Source organism: Ornithodoros turicata, chromosome 2 (assembly GCF_037126465.1).
Source record: "Ornithodoros turicata isolate Travis chromosome 2, ASM3712646v1, whole genome shotgun sequence".
In the NCBI taxonomy this organism is placed as follows: Eukaryota; Metazoa; Arthropoda; class Arachnida; order Ixodida; family Argasidae; genus Ornithodoros; species Ornithodoros turicata.
In genome coordinates this window covers 146,654,561-146,676,243 of record NC_088202.1, presented here as the reverse complement: position 1 = coordinate 146,676,243, position 21,683 = coordinate 146,654,561, and the positions used below count along the sequence as shown (strand labels likewise).

Sequence of the window (21,683 nt, the reverse complement as noted above, 5' to 3'; positions counted from 1 at the left end):
GTCTATAGAGTAAAATACTGTGTGACTGTTTCCATATGAATGTCTATATTCCTCGTCAGTCAAATCGGTTTCTGACCAAAGAAAAAATGAGGAGCGGTCTTGATAACATATAACCCATAATCGTAAATGTTGGTTCTGATCAAACTATCTATTGCCAGACTACAAAAAAAAAAAAAAACGCGAGGTATTTTGAAAATAGACTGAAGTCTACGGTATAAGCTATTGGAAAATGTCGATTATTATGAATACTTGGGGGTTCCCTCTGAAGTCTGCCCAGGACACATATAGGTTAGTCTAAGTTCGCTGTTGGCATTTTCCCGCGCGCGACCGCCCACTTTATAGGCAGGTAACATTTATTTCCAGCAGCTTATTTTGCATCGGGTATTTCAATCAGTTTATTTCGAGGTGCACCCGTTAGTTTCAACTCCATCCCGTAAGTTCCTCAAACAGCAGCGTCGTCCAAAGAAAGCCTGCCGTTAAAAAAGAAAAAAAAAAGTCATGTTCTCGAATATTGGGAAGCGTTTCCCGGCAATCACTTCACCCGTCCTTTTTCATTGTACAGCTCATGTCCTTGATCATGTACACGCATGCGAAACTGGAGTCCTCCTCATGGCCTCCGTATTTCTAAAGAACCGCAATATCCGTTCGCTTCAAGGTTCATTTCACACTTCTGCCGCGTCTGCTTCCTCGGCCTTGAAGGAGGGCCTCTCTGCTCTTCCAGGAGTAAAAAGGCGTTTCCCTGCAAAAAGAAAAATACAAAATTTGCTATATGTGTTGGCAACACTGGTGTCCCGGCGGAGGCGCGGCGGCGGCTCTGGCCTCTCTGGCTTTAACGCACGCGCAACATTCATTCCCCCAATTTATTATCATTCTTTCTCACCTTTGGATGTGGCCCGCAAGTAATCGCCTCTTCTTATAGGTATATGTATTTCGGTCGGTCTTTTCTGCTCAATGCTTCCCTTCTAAAAAAAAAAAAAACGCATCGTCTGCTATGGTCGCCTGCAAAGTTAAGGAGGTCAGGTTGTCGGGTCGCGATCCATTCCGAGCCAACAAAAGACGGGAAGGCTGACAACAAAGGCTGGCAAGAAGAGACTTGTGGTCGCGGGAAATCGGTCGGCCGACGCACGCGGGCCATTTTTTTTATTCGCGTTATTACTCTCGTTGTTGCCCAGGGTTTTCTTGGTTTTGTCGCGGTTTCTGAGGACGCCGCGCAAAATAGAACACGTGACCGCGGCACGCCCAACAATGGCTTTTTCGCTGTTTTTGTAATAGAAATCACGAAACATTGGTTAAAACGAGATGTTAATTGTTGCGTGTCAGTTTCTTTTTGTTATTGAAAGCTGATTCATGCTGCTTTTCCTAGCTTCTGATGTCGTTTCGTTTCGGGATCATCATCTTTCCTTCTTTTTTTTTTTTTTTTCTTAGATGTTTACAGGGTGAATTTAGGAAAGGTTACACATTTCGATCGCGTCGTAAAGATAGAAGGTGACGTCTCTGGCGCTTCAAACTTTGCACACTTATAGTAATTTGTCTCAAGTTTTATCAATATTTTTTTCAAACGGTATCATTTTGTAGAAAAAAAAGTTAGAAACCAAGCAAATTCTCACCCCATGCATTTCCTATGGCCCAAAACCGCCATGTTTTCCTCTCACTGCTTCACGTTCACATCACCACTTATAGGGGGCACTGCCTCAAAACCTTGCATCTGGTCCATCTGATTGTCGGTTGTTCCACGGGTTCTGGTTTTGCTTCGTCTCTAGCAGCGCCACCTATACGTGGTGATATGAACGTGAAGCAGACAGAGGAAAAAATGGCGGTTTGCGGGTGGTATAAGCCATAGGAAATGCAGGGGGTGAGAATTTGCTTTGCTTCTCACTTTTTTCTACAAAGTGATAGCATAAAAAAAAAAAAAGGGTAAAACTTCGGGCGAATCACTATCAGTCTGCAATGTTTGAAGCGCCAGAGACGTTATCTTACGTTTTTACGACTCAATCGAAGTGTGTAACCTTTGCTAAATTCACCCTGTAGATGTTTATTTGTTAATGCCTATGAAGGATGACACGAGCGTCTACGTAATGGTGCATACACAAGAGAAGGAAAAGATTACAGCAAACAAAGGTAATTAACAGCTGCAATACATTAAAGAGCAGATAAAAAGTATTGAAAAAGACGAGGCTTGAGAACCTTCAAGGTAATTCCAAGTAAAGACAAATCTGAAGTTACAGACATCCCATTGAATGTACTTAGAATTTGGTGAAGGGGGCAAAGGTCAGAGCGGCAAGGCACATAAAAAGGAGTAAGGGACCTAATACAAAGTACGGGAACACGATATAAGACGAGATATAACAAGTCTACGTGATTGTTCACAAGTTTGTATAAGAACAAGAAATCTCGTACAGTTACTGCGATTTGGTAGTGATAGTAAGTTCAACCTATTGAATATACGGTCATATTGATAGTACACAAAAAGGACAAAGAAAGCGAATGTGTAAGTTATGCGAATGAAGATACTTAAAGAGTACATGACCCGGGGTTTGGGGTAAAGATGCAGACGACACAACGAAGCACGCAACAAGGAATACGCAAGAATTCAGCTAGGTCAGGTTGATGAGCTGCATTCTTTCCTATTCTTCCAGTGGTTTGAGCGGTGATGACGACAAATCAACTCTCGTTGATTGGTCACCACCAGGGGGATCTTTTCTTCTGTAAGTGTTAAGGGGGGGGCCTCTCCAGGGATAGTATCGTGTTCTGCATTCCCTCCAGCCTCAATGCATTCAGCCTCGCTCTAAAATTGGAAACAAGGCCATTGCACTCTCTCCAGGTCAACACTTCCCCTTTTGCGTGGTGAGCCTCTCGGTGACTGAACGGAGTGGCCTGTGCTACAGCCAAGAGGCAATAGCAAATTTTTGTATATATTTACATAATTACACTCTCAAATTGAATTTGATGCGATTAATTTAACTAGCGCAATTTATTTCGTTCCGTAGTTGGTCCCACATCAGTATCACGAATTCAGCGAGCGGTCTGTCTAACTGCGAGGCTCTGAACAAATATCGTGCGAGGAGTATTTTTCATTTTTTCGGTTATTTGCTCGCATTATTTAGGTATAACATTTCAGTTAGTTGCTGTAATTTTTCAGGTTTTTTAAATTATGTTTAATGTACCGTAACAAACTCCAACTTCACAGCAGCATGATAGACATTATGACTACAAAAAAAATTTTTTTTTTATCGTGCATTACTCACTTAATCATGGGGACAACAGTGGAAACATTTGCTGCTCCTTAGGAACATGGAGCAGGCTTACGAATGGACATAGGGTGTTGCATCCTGGGGCAAGTCACAAAAGTTTTGCAGAAAAAGTGACGCGCGAATATTAACATATCATAAGAAGTCACCTACACTTGGCTACACTCACTGCATTAGTCCAACCAGTGCAGTAGTTTCGTATTCTTTTTCCCATTGCTGTGCATGCCCTCAGCACTAGTTCTGCCTGCACCTAGTTCTGGATGAGGCCGCAGCCAACCTGCATTAATAGAAGATGCAGCAAGAGTGTGACTATGACGAGAGGACAATAATGTGTTATTTCGGTGCAGGCATAAAAAGGATAGACGAGCATAAGGAGCAGGATGGTGACAACAGCACGCCATTTGAATGCCATTTTAGCGTGGGCAGGCCTGTGTCTGGATTGAATGATGGAAGTTTACTGATGTTCACTAAAAAATGAAGGAACGGCTACTTAAGTGTAACAAGCATGCAGTGTAATTGTGGTTGGACAGTATGAGCGCTAAAATAGCCTTTGAAAGTTACATTTACTCAGCATTTGCTTGTTAAAAAGTAACTGTGAAATAACTGAGTTATGTTGATTACTAGTTACATTTTGAAAGAACGGCTCCTTAAGTGTAACAAGCATGCAGTGTAATTGTGGTTGGACAGTATCAGCGCTAAAATAGCCTTTGAAAGTTACATTTACTCAGCATTTCTTTGTTAAAAAGTAACTGTGGATTAACTGAGTTATGTTGATTACTAGTTACATTTTGAAAGACGTAACAGATCCTATTACTATTTCTGCCAAGGTGTACCTGTAGCGTAATTGAGGCAACTTACCAGTGCCCCAGGGTTCCAATTTGTTTTTCCTGGAGAGTGCAAGTTGATTGATGTTCGTCGAATGTCCTACAGGAACCATTAAACGTTCTCCTGTGAACGTTGCGCATAGTATTACTTTCACAGTAATTGTGATAACTGGGACACAGGACAGCGTTTCTCTGAAATAGGGTTAAAGCTTGGACGGGTTAGTAGCTCATACTTGAAAACCGCTAAACTCATCAGTGCGGAGGGGCGGGCACTATCAGTGCAGTGTGTTCTCATCTTCGTTGCGTTTGTCTTTCGTCTCTTGTCCCCCGCATTGAGGGTTTTATCAGTTTTAAATAAGCGTTTCTCTGTTTTGAGTCTTACGATTATTTATTCGCTACGCTTATTTATTTCCAGGTGAAGGTGATAAAATTCTCCTACATGTGGACCATCAACAACTTCAGCTTCTGTCGAGAGGAGATGGGAGAGGTACTCAAAAGTTCCACATTCTCAGCAGGGGCCAACGATAAGCTCAAATGGTAAGGAAAGCTCCCGTGCATAGCTAGAGTACCCTACCGGACATGGCCTCCACATGTAGTAGTCAGTCACTGGTTACTCCTTGATTGAAAGTTGAAAAAGTAACAAAGAAAAGATAAACGCAGTGTAAGTAATGCAATGGCAAGGACACTTCTGTGCTAACTACCACAAGCATAGAACACAGGCTCCACGTGTAGTAGTCAGTCACTGGTTACTCTTTGATTGTTCTCCTAACAACAACAAATAAGAGATAATAGCTCCGGTATAAGTAATGTAATGACGAGGGAAGCTTCCGTGCCCTATACCGTGTAGCGCTGAATACGCTGAAGTCAGTCGCCAGTTACAATGTTGCAGCATTAGTAGTAAGGTATAAAGTAAATATATTTAATACTGTAAATACTGTAAAAGTAGAAATTTTGGCGAGGACTTAATTTTTGTGATCATACTTTTTCAGCGAAATTGAGGTTCCGCGAAATATAGGTAGTGTGGATGACAGAGTATGGACACTGGAATTCACAATGATATGAGCTCCACAAAGACAAAACAACTTACTTGATGAGCTTTATTCTCACACTTTGTTCTCGTCAAATATTTCTATAATTGAAACACCACTTCAACATCAGTAGTTCGTTCGCATTGCAGACGCCCGCTTTCACAAAACCAGCACATATGTCATTGTTACAGGAGTTGAGTTCACGGTAAACCTCTGTAAGCCAGCTGGCATGTAGAGGCCGTGCCATGATCCCGCGATTTTCGCTTCCGTCCACTTCCACACGAATTCGCGAATTACTGGGGCTGCGAAATTAACCACTTTTACGGTATTCAATGCAACATGTGGGGAGATGGGAATGTTATCTTTCATTCTGCGTAAGATATGGATTACGCTGGAATCCTGGTCATGGTAAAGAGACACATAAATGAACAAAGAACTTGTATTCAGAAGTTTCAATAAGCACTATACAACCAAAGTTATTATAGTTCGTCATGAATACGCTGTCTAAACATCCCCGACAAATGCAGTTCTTGGCAGCGGACAATCAGATACTGAAGATACTGAAGACTGGCAGTCAAACGGGCAACAGAACGTGGCAAAACTACAGTGCATGCACATAACACAGATTGTCAAATGAAAAAAAAAAAAAAAAAAAAAGCAAAGAAATTCTCGGGAACATGTGCACTGTTGCTTGACGAATTTCCCAGCTGACTTTGCCCCATGCCCTTTTGCTGCTTTCGCATGCACAACTAATTGGATTTGGTGTACGAGCAATAAAACTGTTAAATTAAGCAGCCAACATAAACAGCCTGTCCGCTGCTTTGCGGTACCTTTAAAGGGGCACTAGAATGCAAAAACAAGTCCACTTCAAATTACGTTACACGCTATGTTAATTTCGTGCTTGTCATCATAATTCGAAACTTTGATTCCGTTACGGAGCCACAATCGAAATTGTACCGGACTCTTTCTTCACGCGTTTCGGAGTTTTTTAAGTCCATGCAGCTCGTGCCACACTGTGGAGGAGTCCCAGTGAAAAACATAGTGCACATTGTGAAGCGGAATCTCACTCTGTGCATTTTCTATGACCTATCTCACCCAAAAGCCACCATTTTCTGCTGCGCGCGCTTCACTTTCATTTCACCACACACAGGTGGTACCAGCATACAGAACAAGAGGATCGGTGCATAACGTCAGAATCGGCATGTCACATCGTTGTAGGCAGCGCTACTTGTGTGAAGCAATGTTTAACGTGAAGCAGAAACGAGAAAAAATGGCGGTGTTTGTGTGGGATATATAGGCCAATGAAAATGCATGGGGTGAGATTTTGCTTTATTTTTAATTTTCTTTCTACATGACCGTAGTGCTTACAAAAAATTCAAATGAAACTTCAGATAAATGGCTATCAGTCTGCAAAGTTTGGGATGGTCCAAATCTAGTCTTCTATTTTTACAGTGCGGTCGAAATGTGTAACGTTTGCGAGAAGTGCACATCACGCCGCACACATACGAAATACCGCGATAGGACCCATTCCAAATCCTCGCGCGGGCGGTAGGTGCGTGCTCGCTTCTCCTGCTGTCTCATTGGATGCCGCCAATTTATTTATTTATTTAGAGTATGTCATGTACGTTTCCACTGAAGACAAACAAAGGTCTCCACGTGTAACACGTGTAAGAATGGGTCACTTACGTTCCCAGCAATGTACACCCACGTGTGTCAACACTGTCTATGCTTTCGGGGATTACCGCTGGAAGGTCACGATCCCGCAAAAAAAAAAAAAAAAAGGAGAGAGAGAGATTAGGAAAGGACTTAATAGACAAGAGGAGAAACAAAAACACCCGATAACACCCGAAAGCACAATTATCACCCGATTTCCCCCCGAATTACAGATTTAAAATAGCGGCGATTTTCACCCCCCGAGTCCAAGAAAGGCATTTAACCCGAAAAAGTCACTCCCTACTCATAAAGCTTTCGTCCATTCTGATTTTGATTACATGTCAGTCGTCTGGTTCCCTGAAGCCATGACTAGGATTCAACAAATTTGAAAAGATCAAAGAAGAGCCATTCGTTTTGCATACAACAAGCCCACTTTGACTCTCTCCGACTGAGCTTCGGTCACTTCTGTCACTGTTCTGGGTTTGCCTCAGTTCGCCACCAAAAACGCTATTCAGCGACAGTATCATTCCGTCTAATTATAAATAATCTAACTTGTCTTCGTTGAAAATAACTTCTACAGTTTTTCTCAACGAGACCTAGTCATTTGAGGCACATCAAGCAGCGCATGTTCTGGACAAATTGTCTAGAAAAAGTCCTTCTTTGCCCTAGTCGTAAGGGGCTGGAATTATAGGTTACCCCAGAGTGCAATTGAGTGCAACACATTATCGTGTATTTGTAGCGTGCATACATGCCGAGAATAATGTCACATTCAATTTGTGTTTCATTCCTGCGTACTGTTACTGCACGCACCCGCATTCATGATTAAAAGCGGTAAAAACCTTGACAGTGCAGGACTTAACTGACACACGCAGCACTGAAACCTACCTGCAATTATGTTCCTGCATGCACTCTTTCGAAACCTGCATTCACGTTCTCCGATAATACATAGCTGACTTACCCCTCCTTATACGGCACTTTTTGCCAGAAGTGTCCGAAATAAATTTTTTTTTGTTACCCTATTCTATAAAACGCTGAGCATAATCAGCACCGACATCCTGTATTTATTATAATATCTACTACTACCAGTGATTTTATCGGTTGGTGCATAATAGCCCTAGTCACTCATGCGCCAGAAAAACCTCAATCACTCACTCATTTTATCGTTGTTACTCTCCTAGGTGCCTGAGGGTGAACCCCAAGGGTCTTGACGAAGAGAGCAAGGACTATCTATCCCTATACCTACTACTAGTTTCGTGCAACAAAAGTGAAGTGCGCGCAAAGTTCAAGTTCTCAATCCTAAATGCGAAACGGGAGGAGACCAAGGCCATGGGTAAGATTCTGCTATGTTTTCATCAGCTCTTTGCTTTTTTTCACTGAAGGAGTGGTGTGTGGAGAATGCAACGCAGATACAACGTAGGCACTCCACAGTGCAGCCGCGGTGGTCGACAGGTTGAGACTTGTCCGTGTGGATCCGCTGATGTTTTTTGACACAGTGCCCAAAAACCTTCCGATTGGTGCACCTCGAAACATAACACAATAAATATACACTGATAGTAAATATTAGACAAAATGTACGTAATAATGCATAGCGGTTAACAACAGGTATGAACATTAGTTGGATTTTGAAAAGTGTAACCGCGTTAATGTTTGCGACAAACACATGGATGGGAGCGAAAATGTGAGGATAACAAACAAGATGACACCTCAGAATACGCATTGGCACTCGAAACCTAATGTTCGCGATGGGAATCAGGTACGTCCACACAGAAAGCCCTGTTGTTAAATGTTGCTATGCCATGATGCTACGTCATGCCATGCTATGCCATGCGCTAAGCCATGATGCTAAGCCATGATGCTAAGCCATGATGCTAAGCCATGATGCTAAGCCATGATGCTAAGCCATGATGCTAAGCCATGATGCTAAGCCATGATGCTAAGCCATGATGCTAAGCCATGATGCTAAGCCATGATGCTAAGCCATGATGCTAAGCCATGATGCTAAGCCATGATGCTAAGCCATGATGCTAAGCCATGATGCTAAGCCATGATGCTAAGCCATGATGCTAAGCCATGATGCTAAGCCATGATGCTAAGCCATGATGCTACATCAAACTAATCCAGTCACGTCACTCCAGGAGATAAGGACACACGGCACTGCTTTGAGGGCATTTTTCTAACCTCAATTTTGCAATGACGAGGCAAATTTTGCGTGGGTGATTCCTGATAGCTCCTTCGGTTCTTTTCACTATTTTACTGTTCCCTTAAGTTATTCTTTTTTGTAAAGCTTATGCATGCGCCCTGAATATTAAACACTGCACATTAATTGCGGATTACAAAAAAAAGGAACTTTATCCAAATATTGCCAAGACATAGAGTACCGTAATTTCACGCGTATTAGCCACGGCTTATGCGTGATTTTTTTTTTTTTTCTCACGGGCGCTCTGCGGCTTATCTGATGATTATTTTTTCCCGGTATTTTCCCCATACGCCGGGGTTTTAACGAAAGGGCCGACAGTGTCTCTGGAACAGCACTGCCCTGCCGATGCAAGAACAGTGCGTAACAGGGACGGGTCCGCATTCGAGTAGATTGATCTTCGTGGTGCATTCCCCCAAGCAGCTTGAACGAAAGCGGTGACAGTGATTCACGTCTTCTGGAAGACCACTGACCCATCAATCCACGAAAAAAACGCCCAACAAGGGCACAATCCGATATTGGTAGAACTCTAGAGCTGACCTCCTTTGTTGTACACCATGCCGACCCCGGAGTATGGACCATGGGGTTTATGGCCTTCCCTATGGTCTTCTTTGTCGCACAAATCAGTCGTCTCCTATTGCCCGCGGCATATCTGCCAGAAAATTTTCGAAACGTTCCTAAAAACGCGTCCTGCGGCTTAGCTGTGGTGCGGCTTATCTGCCAGAAATTTTCAAAGCGTTCCTAAAAACACGTCCTGTGGCTTATCTGCCAGAAATTTTCAAAACGTTCCTAAAAACGCGTCCTGCGGCTTATCTGCCAGAAATTTTCAAAACGTTCCTAAAAACGCGTCCTGCGGTTTATCTGCGGTGCGGCTTATCTGCCAGAAAATTTTCAAAACGTTCCTAAAAACGCGTCCTGCGGCTTATCTGCGGTGCGGCTCATCTGCCAGAAAATTTTCAAAACGTTCCTAAAAACGCGGCCTGCGGCTTATCCACAGTGCGGCTTATACATGTGAAATTACGGTACCCATGAAGTATGTGAAGGTGTACGTAACATGCACCGTGCGTTTGGTATTAAACTCGTCCTGCGTGGCTTTTCAGAGAGCCAACGGGCATACAGGTTCGTACAAGGGAAGGACTGGGGCTTCAAGAAGTTCATCCGGAGGGACTTCTTGCTTGATGAAGCCAACGGATTACTTCCCGATGACAAGCTCACGCTCTACTGCGAGGTTTGTACCACTCTTTTTTTTGCGGGAGAATACAAATACAGTTGCTCCACACACTGTGTGCAGGCATATACAGGGTGTTACTAGGCTAACATTTTGGCAAAGCCAATAAACAGTGTTCTTTCTCTCTTTTTTTTTTTTTTTTTTGCTTTCTTTTGTATCTATTTTTTTAAAAACTGGGTGAAGCTTGCAGTAAAATTATCGTAGATGGGGAAACGGTGATAATTTTGAGATTATTTCGGTCTTCGAGGGTTCGAGGAAAGCTGAAATGAAGAGCGTCCCATGAGACTGCTGTCTACTCAGTGATAGGTACTTGGAACAACCTGTCCACTCCGACATGATGTGTATGCGATGGCGATCGCTTGGAGCAGCCAGACGGAGCTCTAAGTTGGTGGTTGTTGACGGATTAGAGGCACCTAAGGCACTGTTGGCGGGTTGGAACGCATAAACGGCACGGAAATTTACATTTTTGAGTTTCGTCGCCTTGAAATTTTGCGCAATTTTTCTGGAGACGAGGAAAAAAACCGAAAATAATTGGTTTTTTTTTTTTTTTTTTTTTTCAAATTTCCGGGGTTTTTTTTTTTTCGGGGCTTCGCATCTCTGGTCTTGGAGTCGACGGACCCCGGTTACAACGATAAAGGAAAATCCTGGACCTCATTTGCAAACGGCGCGAAATGCCTACCCGCCGCCGTCGAAGACCGACGCACGTGCGAGCCAGGCTCCGAGAAGGAAGGTTGAATGTGGCCGCATGGTGGCTCGATTTAATTGACCGTAACGTAATCGTTCCTCGAATGTACACTTGGTCGTCGCTAATGAAGATGCCGTACTTCCTGCCAACCGCATCTCTGCTAAAAGGCACGAAAATTAACATTTTTGAACTTTGTCACCTGGAAATGTTGGGCTGTTTTTCAGGAGACGAGGGAAAAAACGAAAAGAAACTGGTTCTTCCCCAAAATTTCAGTTCTTTTTTTTTTTTCCCGGGGCTTCGCATCTCTAGTGTGGACAGCCAGTACATGTCACGAAATGACACGTTGCGATAAAAGGGTACACATTTACGCTTTTTTCAGGTGAGCGTGGTAGCAGACTCTGTCAACATCTCTGGCCAGAACAACGCCATCCAGTTCAAAGTGCCCGAGTGCCGGTTATCAGACGACCTGGGTCACCTCTTCGAAAGTCAAAAATTCAGCGACGTCATCCTCAGCGTCAATGGCCGAGAGTTCTACGCTCACAAAGCTATCCTTGCTGGTGAGATCCTGTTCTTTCACGCTGTCCTACCTTCACTAGGCCGAAAACCAAAACAAAACTTGACCACATAACACGATAAAGGCCAACCGTTGCTAAAAATGATATCGTTAGCACCAGGGATCTTGGGATTCCGCGGCTTTCAATGTTGGTCGCAGCAAAACACAGATTTTGATTAGGGCCTGACTTTTTAGGGTTAAACCCGTATCCGCCTGATATTTACCCCCCGAACGAAATCTGTAAAATTCGGGTTTAAACCGAATCTACCCAAAGACATCCGGGTCGCGTGGCACAGTCATAAGCGTGCATTAAAATAAAGTTTGATAACATTGCTAAACCTTAGTTCCATGTTAAGACAAATTTTTATTAAACAAAAAAAAAATCACCCGAATACACCCGAATTCCTGACGACAGAATGTGCCGTAACGGGATTTAACCCAAATACACCCGAATTTTCGAATGAAAAATATCGCCCGATATTTACCCCCGAATTCGGCCAAAAATAAAACCCGAAAAAGTCAGGCCCCAATTTTGATTTTAAGCACGGAGGAACGCGTCACCATACGCCGGCCTAGCTTGCATTTTGCTTCTACGTTCATCGCTATCCAAGCTGAGAGGCACGAGGTGTGATCCCCAGGCTACGACTGCTTTTTAGTTCCTAAGGGTAGCTTGGCGTGTCTCTAAAGATATCGTTTAGGCCCTTTTTTAAGGCTGTCTTTGAGGATCGCCAGGCTCTTCGACAACGAAGCACATTGTGTATATGGACGCGCAGTTCACGCCCTCTCTGCAGTGACTCCTCAGAAGTGGCTACGCCAGGTTAGGCTCGCGGCTCCCTGATCTCGTGTGTCTAAAGCGCGGACCCCATAACAAGCGACACGCGACGCGCTGCAGAATTTGTCGCTGTCGCGTCTGGTCATGGCGCGACTTCCTGGTCCATTTGAGCAGCGACATTTCGTCACCGAGAAATGATGTTTTTGGAGAAGCAATGCTTATTTTATTCGAGCTAAGTTGTAAATTGCCATAAATATACCAAAAATAGTATTTCATTCGTCAAAACGAGGAGAAATTGTAATGAAGTTGCTATGTAATATTTGCCGTAACGCAGTGGCGCTGCGGTTGAAGTACCCAACGCCCCGCCCACTTCTTCGTCTGCTAGTTTTGTTGGTTGCCCTCTCCACCCTCTCCCTTGCCCACGCGTTCAGTTCTTGCTTCACGCCGCCAAATCTAGCTGGTTTTGTCAAACAACAGGCAACGAACTCAGCGACATGCTACAAATATCTACTGGGAGTAGATGCAGAAATATTGAGCCGCGACAGAGCTTTTTTGACGCTCGTGTGGCGGCAGTGACGTCGATTTTGTCGCTTCTCGCGTGTATCTGCCGCGTGTCGCTTGTTATGGGATTCGGGCTTTAGGCTCGCGGCTCCCTGATCTCGTGTGTCTAAGCTGAGTGGAAAATTTCCCCGAGACAAAATGAAACTACAAATACAAACACAACGTTGTGTTTGTCCCCCCCTTTTTTTTTTCTGTGTCCCTCGTGGCTTCTCTTCTTCAGTATGGATCTATATCACTAGCTCGCTTGCTTCCTAACTATTCTATTAATAATAAGTGACCTTTAACAACGACAACAACAACAAAAAAGACTGGTCATAAGGCCTGACTTTTTCGGGTTTTATTTTTGGCCAAATTCGGGGGGTAAATATCGGGTGATATTTTTCATTCGAAAATTCGGGTGTATTCGGGTTAAATCCCGTTACGGCATATTCTGTCGTCAGGAATTCGGGTGTGTTCGGGTGATTTTTTTGTTTAAACTAAAAATTTGTCTTAACATGGAACTAATGTTTAGCAATGTTATCAAACTTTATTTTAACGCACGCTTACGAGTGTGCCACGCGAGCCGGATGTTTTCGGGTAGATTCGGGTTAAACCCGAATTTTACAGATTTCATTCGGGTGGTAAATATCGGGCGGGTGGTAAATACGGGTTTAACCCTAAAAAGTCACGCCCTAGTCATAAATGAGGCACAGTACTATGTCTCCCTACTGCAGAAAAAAAAAAAATCTGTTCTCTTAAACAGTAACGAGAAACATGTACTTGTATCCTGTTTGTTTGAATTCAATAAATGATTCTTAGAGCCCGAATTTTTGGGGAAATATTTTTTTCTAAATTTGGGGGATAAAAATCGCACTAGATTCATGTGAATTCTGGTGAAAAAAACTTGTGAAATGCTAAATTCGGGGTGAAATCGGGCTCAGTTACTCAACTAACTGCTGTGGTTTGGTACAAATGCTGATGTAACTGAATTTTTCTGCCAAACAAGTAAATTAATGCATTCCTGCAGACATCCCAGTGAGAGCAATTTGCCAGGTAAAAATCGGGTTTCACCCTAAAGGGGCAGCCTTCAGTTCGGGGAAGAATCGGGTAAAACCCTAAAACTTCAGGCTCTAAATGATTCTGTATCAAAACGTAGGAGCAGACACCAAGTTCCCTTTTGTTTTGGCCAGGGAATTTGCTCGAAATTCAGCTGGAAAAGTCAGTGAAATTTGAGGGCTACAGTTTGGTAGACACCATGAGACTGTATAAAATCTTATTTATTTATTTATACTTCTAGCATCTTAGACGCCAAAAAAGGAGTGGGATTACATACACACGGAGAAACATCTTGCTCCGTAGCAGCCGCGGATATACAGAAAATTTAGATGAACCTCGAACACATGCATATACCATACAGGGTGTCCCAGAAAACGTGTCATTGAATTATAATAAAAAAACTACACCACCTAGAGTCATGCGGTCAACGGCATTTGTTCTTACTGGGTTTTTGCCACCTCCTCATGTGAATGTCGTGTATCGTAAGTTTAATTATGTAAATTTTTGCGAACTGAACTCGGAAATTTGCCTAGTAAATGTCACTTTTTTACCCCACCAATGTGAAGAGAGTGTCTAATTTACTCAAATTAATGATAATTGACAGGGATATTCAGGAGCTGTCCCACCGGAAAAAATAGCCGAACATCATGCTCTACGGAGGTCGCACAGAATAGCGCACGATTAATTTTTCAGCGCAATCTTTGTCAGTCCGACGAAAGGAGGTTGGAAACCCAGCCCACCCCGGCATCGCAAAAAGAGATAACGCAGGCATGGCTTATCACGTCCGACTTTCGCTGGGATAATGCTTTCCCTCTCCCAATTTTAAGAACTGTTACTTTTTCTACTATCACTCCTTGGGCTGGCTTCGGAACCTCCTTTCGTCGCACTGCGAGCGATTGCGCTCAAAAAGACATCGCGCGTTATGGTTCGGTGCTCCGAAAAGCATGATATTCGGCTATTTTTTCCGATGGGATAGCTCGTGAATGTCACTGTCAATTATCATGAATTGGAGTGAATTCGGCACGCTCTTCATATTGGTGGGGTAAAAAAGTGACCTTCCCTTGGCAAATTTCTGAGTTCAGTTCGCAAATATTTGCATAATTAAACTTGGGGTACATGACATTACCTTTACAAGGTGGCAAAAACCTAATAAGAACAAATGCCTTTGACCGCATGGTTCTAGGTGGCGTAGTTTTTTAATTATAATTCAATGACACGTTTTCTGGGACACCCTGTATATCAAAAACCATCTACACACGCATACAACCTTCACGTAAGATTACAACAGACATTTATATTTTAACTTATATTTTAACTCGTGTAAAATATGTCTCGCGCGCAGCTCGTTCACCAGTGTTTGCCGCCATGTTCGAACACGAAATGGAGGAGAAGAAACAGAACAGAGTGGAGATAACGGACATGGACCACGAGGTGCTGAGGGAGATGTTGCGCTTCATCTACACGGGCAGAGCACCCAGCCTGGAGCGGATGGCGGACGACCTGTTGGCGGCGGCCGACAAGTACGCGCTAGAACGGCTCAAGGTGATGTGCGAGGAGGCCCTCTGCTCTAACCTCTCCGTGGAGACGGCGGCCGAAGTGCTCATCCTGGCGGACATGCACAGCGCGGATCAGCTCAAGGCGCACGCCATCGACTTCATCAACACGTGAGTACCTGAGCCACTCCTGTCGGCTGTCTTCGCGTTGGAAATGTATTTATTCGTATCTGAAAGAGGCCGCACATTTTGAGAGCCCGAAGTTGTTTTCGGGAAATATTTTTTCCTACAATGGGGGGGGGGGGGGGTAATCCGTAATTTTAAAAAAATCGAAATTCTGCACTGAAATTCTGGAAATTCTGCATTTTTCTGCATACGGCGACGGCCTGTCCAAAGTCCGGATGTTGTATATCTGCAAGGTCGCAAATCTACGCAAAAACCGTAACACAGAATCGTTATAGAGCTTTGCGATATTAAATATGTGTTATTATTAGAGCCTGAAGTTTTCGGGAAGTATTTTTTTCCTACGTTCGGGGGGGGGGTAAAAATCTGGTAAATAAAAACGTGCACTAAATTCGCGCAGCTTCGGGTGAAAAAAACTTGCAGTACGCTAAATTTGGGGAGAAATCGGGCTCAGTCATTCAAACTAAAAATTGTAGCGGTTTGGTACAAACGGTGATGTAACTGCATTTTTCTGCCAAACAAGTAAGTTAGTCATGAAAGAACTGATGTTCTGAGTAAGTTAGTGCATTCCTACAGACATCCCAGTGAGGGCAATTTGCCGGGTAAAAATCGGGGTTTCACCCTAAAGAGGCAACCTTCAATTCGGGGTGCAAATTCGGGGAAGAATCGGGTAAAACCCTAAAACTTCAGGCTCTACATATTTTGCTTTGCTTTTCGTTCAAGATTTTTTTTTAGCTGCATGGAACTGTCATCTTTTTCACTTTTTTTTTTATTGACTTTTGCAATTTTTCGTGGCACAAGAAAGTGCCTGTACATGTGAAAAACATTTAAAGGTATCGTAACGCAGCAGACAGAGAGGTTATGTTGGCAGCATAGTTTAACAGCTCTTTGCTTGTAAACCCGGCACAACAAGTTATATGTGTGACGAGGAATGCTAAATGTATTTGGTTCATAAAAATTGTGGTAGAACGGCTCGGAGCGACGTCTGGTGCGGAATAATCCCTAATTTGTCAAGCAAGCGACTGACTTGCTGCTCATGATCACTACACAGCCGACACTGAGCCGACTTTCATTTTAGGCCCAGTGTTATGTGCATGCAATGTAGTTTTGCTGCTGTACTTGACGAGCAATGTGCAGCTGTTCATGACTTCGGCACGGTGCTGCCCGTAATTGTCAATGTTCCCGACTGCCTTGCTGCTCATGATGACTACACAGCCGACACGTAGCCGACTTTCGTTTTAGGCCCAGTGTTATGCGCATGCAATGTAGTTTTGCCACCGTACTTGATAAGCAATGCGCAGTTGGTGGTGACTTCGGCACGGTGCTGCCCGTAATTTTCAATGTTCCCGACTGCCTTGCTGCTCATGATGACTACACAGCCGACACGTAGCCGACTTCCGTATTAGTGCCCAGTGTTATGCGCATGCAATGTAGTTTTGCCGCCGTACTTGATAAGCAATGCGCAGTTGGTGGTGACTGTGGCACGGTACTGCCCATAATTTTCAATGTTCCCGACTGGCTTGCTGCTCATGATGTCTACACAGCCGACACGTAGCCGACTTTCGTTTTAGGCCCAGTGTTATGCGCATGCAATGTAGTTTTGCCGCCGTACTTGATAAGCAATGCGCAGTTGGTCGTGACATCGGCACGGTGTTGCCCGTAAGTTTTAATTTTCTAAAAGACTACGAGTGCAGTTGGGACGAAAATTGTGACATAAGTGTGTTGAGGGCTCAGGGAAAAATTTTCTGAGATTGCAGCTCTACTGCCTTTACTGCACCTTTAATTTTGATGATCCCCTGAAACCAAAATAATTAGTTGGCCCCTCAAACTAATGCTGATTTCAGCGCAAGAATATCTGAAAAATATACGCAAACAGCCTTTATGTTTACTTTATTTGCCAGCATCTTTGGTCGTTAAGAGGAGGTCATACGCTACGTTTTCAATTAATAGAGCCTTTGTTCGCTCCGTATTACCCTGAAAGTCAACGTGACATCTGCCCATTATGATTGGGGAGTTCCTGGCAATGAAACTCCCCAATCATAATAGCAAAATAAGCTTGGTGGTGGTGGTTGTCAAGTAACTTCTGAGCTGCATGTCATAGCTGCAACTAACAGCATAAAGTGAGTAACTACTTGCTGCTGATGTACATTGGGAAAAGGAGAATGCATGCTTTGTCAAGCCTTTTGCCCAAGCTCAACCCAGTAAACCCACTAATATCCCCAGGATATCCCTACAAGGTCGTGAACGTCCTGAATATCTGGACATCCATGCGATATCTGTGGGATATCCCAAAACAGCATTCGAGTTAAATGTTCCATATCACAGCAGCAACAAATGTTGTACAATGACCAAAACAGTTAACTGCTACACCTGTGGGGCGAGAATTTGACACTTTCCCTTGCTCTTGTTCTGCCTCCCAGCAGACATGCCACGGACGTCATGGAGACTGCCGGCTGGAAGACCATGGTCCATCGGCAGCCGCACCTAATCGCCGAGGCGTTTCGAGCGCTCGCCACCCAGCAGATACCCCCCATCGGACCACCTCGCAAGCGCATTAAACAGTCCTAGGAAGGCCACCTGGTGGTGGTAGTCGTCCCGCAGTGACAACCCTGAAGTTGGCGGACGACCCCTTGTGGTGGATAGTGCAGTGCCGAAAAAAATGGACTCCATGGCTCCAACCGCGGGGCTGAGAATGACAGCCGCGATGACGGCAACGTCTGCCGCGGTGCTTTGTGTACAGACTGCGGATGTGGTGACACGTTATCCGGACTTTTCGCGGATCGTTGCTGAACGTTTTGGGCTGCGTTCGCAGGCGGCAGGTTTACCTTGGTCTAACGAGAGGAGGTTGCAGTACAGACATCACCGATTGGCCAGATTATATACGAGTTGTACATTATGTCGTCTTGTTTTTTTTTTTTTTTTTTTTAATGCGTTTTATAGATACCAAGTTTTAGAAATATCACGGGGAGGAGGTCGGCGTTTTAGCTTAATCATTAGAAAACGGCGAATTTCAAGACCCTCGTACACCTAACGCGTGATGCGCGGATGGTTTTATCCCAAAAATTTAGCCAGTACAAAAACTGCATGGGTGACGAACAGAAGTTATCTACTACGGAGTTGCTTGACTGCACAAGAAAATGAGACCACTCCACCCCTGCAACTAATACTTCGCAACACTCCTCGAAAGGCGGTTACAGCCTAGCCAGCAGGCCTACAGAGAAAGGAGTGGGAGGACCGTGTCGAACTACGCTCGGACTGTTTGTGTGAATAATTAGGGTTTACAAAAAAAAAAAAGAGAGATGGTTTTTGGCGTTTTATTCTTTCTTCCCTCCCGCAGCATTTTTTTTTCTCTCTCTCTTTGCCTCCTCCTTCCTTGCACTCAGGACTCCCTTCACAAGTCATCAAGTCACTGCCAAAAACATGTCCCACCGCTCCGAGCGGCGACGATGACGACGACGCCGGCGGACTCTCATCGCGGAGCACTGGTGAACATTCGTCGTGCTCGGTGCTTACGCGAGCGAGCGCGTGTGTGTGCAAGAAAGAAGAAGAAGAAAACAAGAACTGCTCCTACAGAGAGCCAACCGCATTCTCGTTTCCTATCGCAAAGTCATACTGACAGAAAAATGCACGGTGATCTCGAGCCCAGCGCATGCGGGCTACAAATACCGAGTCCCCCCCCCCAAGCAGCACAAGATCTTGGCCCAATATTGGTCCGAGATTGGACCAATAGAGGCCCAAAGAGGAGTAGAAGATTAGAGTAGAAAGAGTAGGCCCAAGATTGGACCAAATTGGTCGAAGATTGGTCCTCTTTGAGCCTCTATTGGTCCAATTTTGGCAACACCGGCCCAATATTGGTCCGAGATTGGACCAATAGAGGCCCAAAGAGGACCAATATTGGTCCAAGATTGGACCAAATTGGTCGAAGATTGGCCCAATATTGGTCCTCTCTGAGCCTCTGTTGGTCCAATCTCGGACCAATATTGGGCCGGTATTGCCAAGATTGGACCATTATTGGGCCTACATGTTGTGTTGCTTGGGCCAAGGCTCATGGGAATGTGTTCGAGGCCAGTATGCGAATCGGAGTGGGGGTTTTGCACTATCGAATCTTGTTTCCGAAGGGAATTCAGAGGGTATCTCCCCTGGAGCATTTGCTTTCCCCATGCACTTGCAGTCTTCAGAAATTATATGTTCGAGATTTTGAGATAAGTTAAGAAGGAAGGTGCGATATTTCAGTCCCACTTGAGAAGGATGGCAAGGGTATTGTTCCGGTCACAAGGCTTTTGTCAGACAAGGACCGTTGGCTGAAATCAGTTTGATATTGGCACGTGGAGAGATAAATTAAACGAGCAAGATAGTGTGATACCGTTGGGAAACGGGAGATTGTCAAGGATATGTTGTCTGTTTCAATAGAGTACGACTCTTTGGTTAAATTGCCTTCGTCAGACGAAGTGTGTTTGGCCCAGTCCTTACGTTCCTGCGCGGGTTTTAATTCTAGATTTTCCTCTAGCTACGGTAGAATAATAAACGGCATTTGTGTGGCAGCACCTTTTGCTTGCAGTAGTCCAAAGAAGTTGTGTTGTTCTGGAAGTACTTGCAAGGAAGGAATTTTTTTTAAGCGTTCTTCTCGGGTAATCACTCGGGATTCCTCAGGACAGATACGAAAATGTGGAACCCCCCCGTCAAATTGTCTCGATTTTCACCAGAAATGGAAATCTGTCTCGGTGTTCATGGACCAACGTTTCTGGGATAAGTCTAGCATCATTTGACGTAGTTTGGAGCCACGATATAATGTCGAACGAAATTCTGGAAATGCACACTACATTTTCCCAGCATTTACGGTGATCGTTACAGTGAATAATGCTCGCAGAACTTGTGGTTCGTCATTCAGGTTATAAGGAATGAGAGAATTTAGTGTTTCATTCTTCATAGTATATGTAGACAGGGTTTGTTGCCAGTGCTTCTGTTTAAAAGAAAAGAAAAAAGAAAAAAATGCAGTATCACACTTTGTTTGTCATTATGATGCATTTCTATTTTGAGCAACAGTCCCTTTCGAGTGATTTCTTCTCATACAACATTGGACCAGTTAATTAAATCGAAAATGTAATTTGGTCAAGCAAGCAGACGCTTCCAGCTTGTAATTCTGACGTTGCTACCAGATACAGATTATGTGTGTGTCTTGTCACCATGAACTGAAACTGACCTCAAAGGATCATCAGTTACACATTATTCCTGTCGACTAGCATCTCTGTTCCTGGCAACAAAACCTGTCTCGCAAGTGCTACCGGATACCCACAATTCCCCTTCCTAGCTCTGAAATTCAAAAGGGAATTGCCCCACGGTCGTTTAGTCACGTGTACATATAAAACGATTTTTCCCCCCTTGTGCGTTACCATGCCAACGGACAAAACGGGGTTTCCAATCTCAAATCCCAATGTGAAAGTCACGGGGAAACTACACCAAAGCTTGTGTGTGTGTGTATGTGCGATGCATGCGTGTACATTAAAAAAAAAAAAACTCCCATATGTGTGTTAGATGAATGTTTGCGAATGGTTGATGTGAAGCATGTAGTCCTTTTGTTTCTTGCAGTGTTCGTACCCAATCGTAAATTAAGAGAGCACCATTTGAAGGGAATATGTGTCTTCAGTGTGCATGTTTTTTCGTTTTTTTTTAGTGAACATCCTGTTAATAAATGATGAAGTGTGATTATACATAATGTTTCTCCGTTATCACTACTATACACACATATCGGGCACCTCAAACTGCTTCAGACGAGCTCATTTAATAAAAAAAAACACAATGTGCAAGATGCCCGAAGGACATATAAAAAGTTTGTAAAATTACATGTGCCAGGTTCTAGTTATTGCAGGCAGCTGATTGATCCAGGCAAAAAGATGTAGCCTGCGGTACGAATAGCTTCGTGTGACATCGTTGTTGCATGTCGCAGGAATATAACTAGAGAGTGAAGTTTTAGGGTTAAACCCGATTTTTCCTCGAATTTGCACCCTGAATTGAGGTTCACCTCTCTAGGGTTAAACCCGATTTCTACCTGCAAAACTGCACCTAGGCTAGGCACCTCAAGGCATCGACATACTAGTTACTCACAAAATATGCGACTGGCCCCTTACTTCTGGCACTCTGGATAAACGGTACAGTGAACGTTTATTCTACAACAATGCCCGATTTTTCCCCGAAGTCAGTCTGATGGTAATTTTTCTGCCCGAATTTG

General features: G+C 43.9%; 1 protein-coding gene across 5 annotated transcripts in view; it reads left to right on the top strand.

The window, feature by feature from the left end:
* LOC135386337 (protein roadkill-like) overlaps window positions 1-19,998 on the top strand; it is a 144,774-nt gene extending 124,776 nt beyond the window's left edge. For 4 of the 5 annotated variants that reach the window (XM_064616188.1, XM_064616189.1, XM_064616186.1 and 1 more), the window contains 6 exons: window positions 4,488-4,609; window positions 7,932-8,083; window positions 10,048-10,175; window positions 11,240-11,417; window positions 15,124-15,445; window positions 17,878-19,998. In XM_064616188.1, coding sequence (XP_064472258.1) covers window positions 4,488-4,609; window positions 7,932-8,083; window positions 10,048-10,175; window positions 11,240-11,417; window positions 15,124-15,445; window positions 17,878-18,025 — 1,050 coding nt within the window. In that variant the 3' untranslated portion in view covers window positions 18,026-19,998. The remainder of the gene's footprint in view (window positions 1-4,487; window positions 4,610-7,931; window positions 8,084-10,047; window positions 10,176-11,239; window positions 11,418-15,123; window positions 15,446-17,877) is intronic. The other variant, XM_064616187.1, reaches the window with a different exon arrangement.
* The last annotated feature ends 1,685 nt before the right edge of the window (window positions 19,999-21,683 follow it).